Source organism: Mandrillus leucophaeus, unplaced genomic scaffold (genome assembly GCF_000951045.1).
Source record: "Mandrillus leucophaeus isolate KB7577 unplaced genomic scaffold, Mleu.le_1.0 Scaffold67, whole genome shotgun sequence".
In the NCBI taxonomy this organism is placed as follows: Eukaryota; Metazoa; Chordata; class Mammalia; order Primates; family Cercopithecidae; genus Mandrillus; species Mandrillus leucophaeus.
Window position 1 is genome coordinate 5,102,908 of NW_012107252.1, and position 2,989 is coordinate 5,105,896.

At 50.1% G+C, this 2,989-nt stretch overlaps 1 protein-coding gene across 4 annotated transcripts in view; it reads left to right on the forward strand.

Annotated features, from left to right (window-relative positions):
* AKR1A1 (aldo-keto reductase family 1, member A1 (aldehyde reductase)) overlaps positions 1 to 2,353 on the forward strand; it is a 26,229-nt gene extending 23,876 nt beyond the window's left edge. For all 4 annotated transcript variants that reach the window (XM_012001892.1, XM_012001894.1, XM_012001893.1 and 1 more), the window contains 5 exons: positions 287 to 482; positions 790 to 989; positions 1,233 to 1,305; positions 1,449 to 1,535; positions 2,195 to 2,353. In XM_012001892.1, coding sequence (XP_011857282.1) covers positions 287 to 482; positions 790 to 989; positions 1,233 to 1,305; positions 1,449 to 1,535; positions 2,195 to 2,260 — 622 coding nt within the window. In that variant the 3' untranslated portion in view covers positions 2,261 to 2,353. The remainder of the gene's footprint in view (positions 1 to 286; positions 483 to 789; positions 990 to 1,232; positions 1,306 to 1,448; positions 1,536 to 2,194) is intronic.
* The last annotated feature ends 636 nt before the right edge of the window (positions 2,354 to 2,989 follow it).

Consider the following 2,989-nt stretch of genomic DNA (forward strand, 5'->3'; position numbering starts at 1 on the left):
GCTTGTAGTCCCAGCTACTCAGGAGGCTGAGGCAGGAGAATGGCGTGAACCCGGGAGGCGGAGCTTGCAGTGAGCCAAGATCGCGCTGCTGCACTCCAGCCTGGGCGACAGAGTGAGACTGTGTCTCAAAAAAAAAAAAGAAAAAAGAAAAAGCATGGCTTTTTAAAAATTCTTGGCCCTTTGTCCTCTCTGGGATTGGAGTTTGGGACACAGAGTGGCTGGATGGTCAGGTAGGGCAGAAGCCTGGCATTTGTGTCCACACTTGGTGCGGCTGTCTCTCACTCAGGCGGGGAGACAACCCCTTCCCGAAGAATGCTGATGGGACCATATGCTACGACTCCACCCACTATAAGGAGACTTGGAAGGCTCTGGAGGCACTGGTGGCTAAGGGGCTGGTGCGGGCGCTGGGCCTGTCCAACTTCAATAGTCGGCAGATCGATGACATACTTAGTGTGGCCTCCGTGCGTCCAGCTGTCTTGCAGGTAAGGACAGCAAGCAGATGAGTGGTTTAGGGGTTGTGTGCTCAAGAGCATGAGTGAGCAAACAATGGATCTGCTTAAGGGAGATGGCTAGCAAGTTGTCAGAGTGTTGGTGCAGAAGTCCTCTGCCTAAAGGTGGGCATTGAAGCAGTGGGAGAGAATGAAATTGCCAATGGAAAATGGTGAGAAAAACAGGCTGAAGGGGAGTGGGGGAGTCAGCAATAGGGGATTGGTCCAGACATGCATGTCTGGGATGGCCAAGCAAGCTGGGTGTGACCACTTCATGGTGATGGGTTATTCTTTGGCTCAGGTGGAATGCCACCCATACTTGGCTCAGAACGAGCTAATTGCCCACTGCCAAGCACGTGGCCTGGAGGTAACTGCTTATAGCCCTTTGGGCTCCTCTGATCGTGCGTGGCGTGATCCTGATGAGCCTGTCCTGCTGGAGGAACCAGTAGTCCTGGCATTGGCTGAAAAGTATGGCCGATCTCCAGCTCAGATCTTGCTCAGGTACGGGGCAGTCTTAGGGAGAGGGCCCTGGGTTGGGAGGCAAGAGTTAAGGGATTTCTTGTTTCAGTGTCTGAGTGAGGCTGAGGATCTTGCCCTGTGATCTGGAGGGAGGCCACTGTAGGCATATTCCCCATTTCAGCAGGGCTCAGGTGCTCTAGGAGCTTAGGGAAGGCTGCATGGAGAACAAAATAATGCTTATGAATACTGACTCCTTTTCCTCATCTATCTAATCCCCCAACTTAGGTGGCAGGTCCAGCGGAAAGTGATCTGCATCCCCAAAAGTATCACTCCTTCTCGAATCCTTCAGAACATCAAGGTACTTGGTAATGGGTTCTATCTTCTTTAGCTCTTTGGGACATTTTCTTGGCCCTGACTCTACCTGGGAAAAAAGGCAGTGTTGTGGAACCCCAGCTTCTGCTCACAAAGCTGTTGTTCCTGAACCCCACTCTCCATCCTCAGGTGTTTGACTTCACCTTTAGCCCAGAAGAGATGAAGCAGCTAAATGCCCTGAACAAAAATTGGCGATATATTGTGCCTATGCTTATGGTGAGGATGTATCAGCCCCCTAGACTTGGCGAATGTGAGATTTGGGGTGGGATTCTGGCCCAGGTGTGACCTCAGGCTTGCTGGTTGTGAGAGGGACACAATGTTGTGGGTGGGATTGCTATGCTGGACATAGTGCTCTCATTTCTCTTTATTGAGCTCAGGGAAGTAGTATGGCTCAGGGATAAGGCATATAACCTGTGAGTCTCAGTGCTGCTTCTTGATATCTTGTAACCTAGAGCAAGTTATTAAAGTTCTCCAAGCCTCAGCTTCCTATGTGTAAAGTGAGCCCAGCTCCTGACATGTAGTAGATTCTCAGTAAATGATATGAGGAGAGCCCAGAAGGCATTGTTGACCTCACTCGAGGGGTTGGGTTGGGAGGGAAGTCTGCTGTGCTTAGGGAAATAAATGGTTCCTGGCCTCTTGATCTCAGTTGAGACTGCACACTCTTAGGGGCAGGGGCAGCTACGTATCAGGCTATGGGTTTGGTGCTAGAATGCTGTTGATACTGTGATGTTCTCTGAGATGGGGATCCTGGCCACTGCCATCTGATATAATGTTGTACACAGATTAGTTTGTTTAGGAAGATTTGGGGAAGATGCCTGGAGTCTTTGGAATGGCAACTCCTGCTGATGCAGTAATCTATCTGTCTCTCTTTCCAGGTGGATGGGAAGAGAGTCCCAAGGGATGCAGGGCATCCTCTGTACCCCTTTAATGACCCATACTGAGACCACAGCTTCTTGGCCTCCCTTCCAGCTCTCCAGCTAATGAAGTCCTGCCACAGTGGAAAGAGGGAGTTAATAAAGCCATTGGAGCATCCATATTGCTTGCTTGTCTTATTTGCCTGGTCAGGCCTGAGATGGAGGCTGTTTCCCTCAGGGATGACAGACCTAGGGCTGCTGGATGTGACCTGCCCTTGAAGCCCAAATATTCGTTCTGGAGGAACCTGTCAAGAGGCTGAGTAATTCCTTATCCTTGCATTAGGCACGTTAGGAAGTAGCGCCATCTACTGGCAAATCTTAAGCACTGCAGTGCTTCCCTAGAGTCTTTTCAAGAATGCCTCAGGAGTGAGCAATCAGGGCAATGATTGTCCTATTGGTTTCAAGGCAGTGCTGGACCTGGGCCCTGAGTTTCCATCCCCCTGTCCTGATCAGTGCCTAGGTTTAGCAATATGAAGAGTCCAAACGACTTACATTCAGAAGTTAGGGAATCCCAGCTTGCAAAATCACAAAAGGTGGGGACAGGGGCTTTTTCCATCAGACACTATGGTCAGTGTGCATAGGTGACCTGCAGGAGGCAGAGTCCAGCCCAGACCTTGTCACTTGGCCCCTAAGGCCCTATCTTATGCACTTTTTATTGGTGGCCACCAGAGGCCACTGATAAACAGGTTTTAGGAAGGTTTTTGGCAAATCTCTCTAAACTCCAGTCACATGAAACTCATTTTACTTTCCCAAACT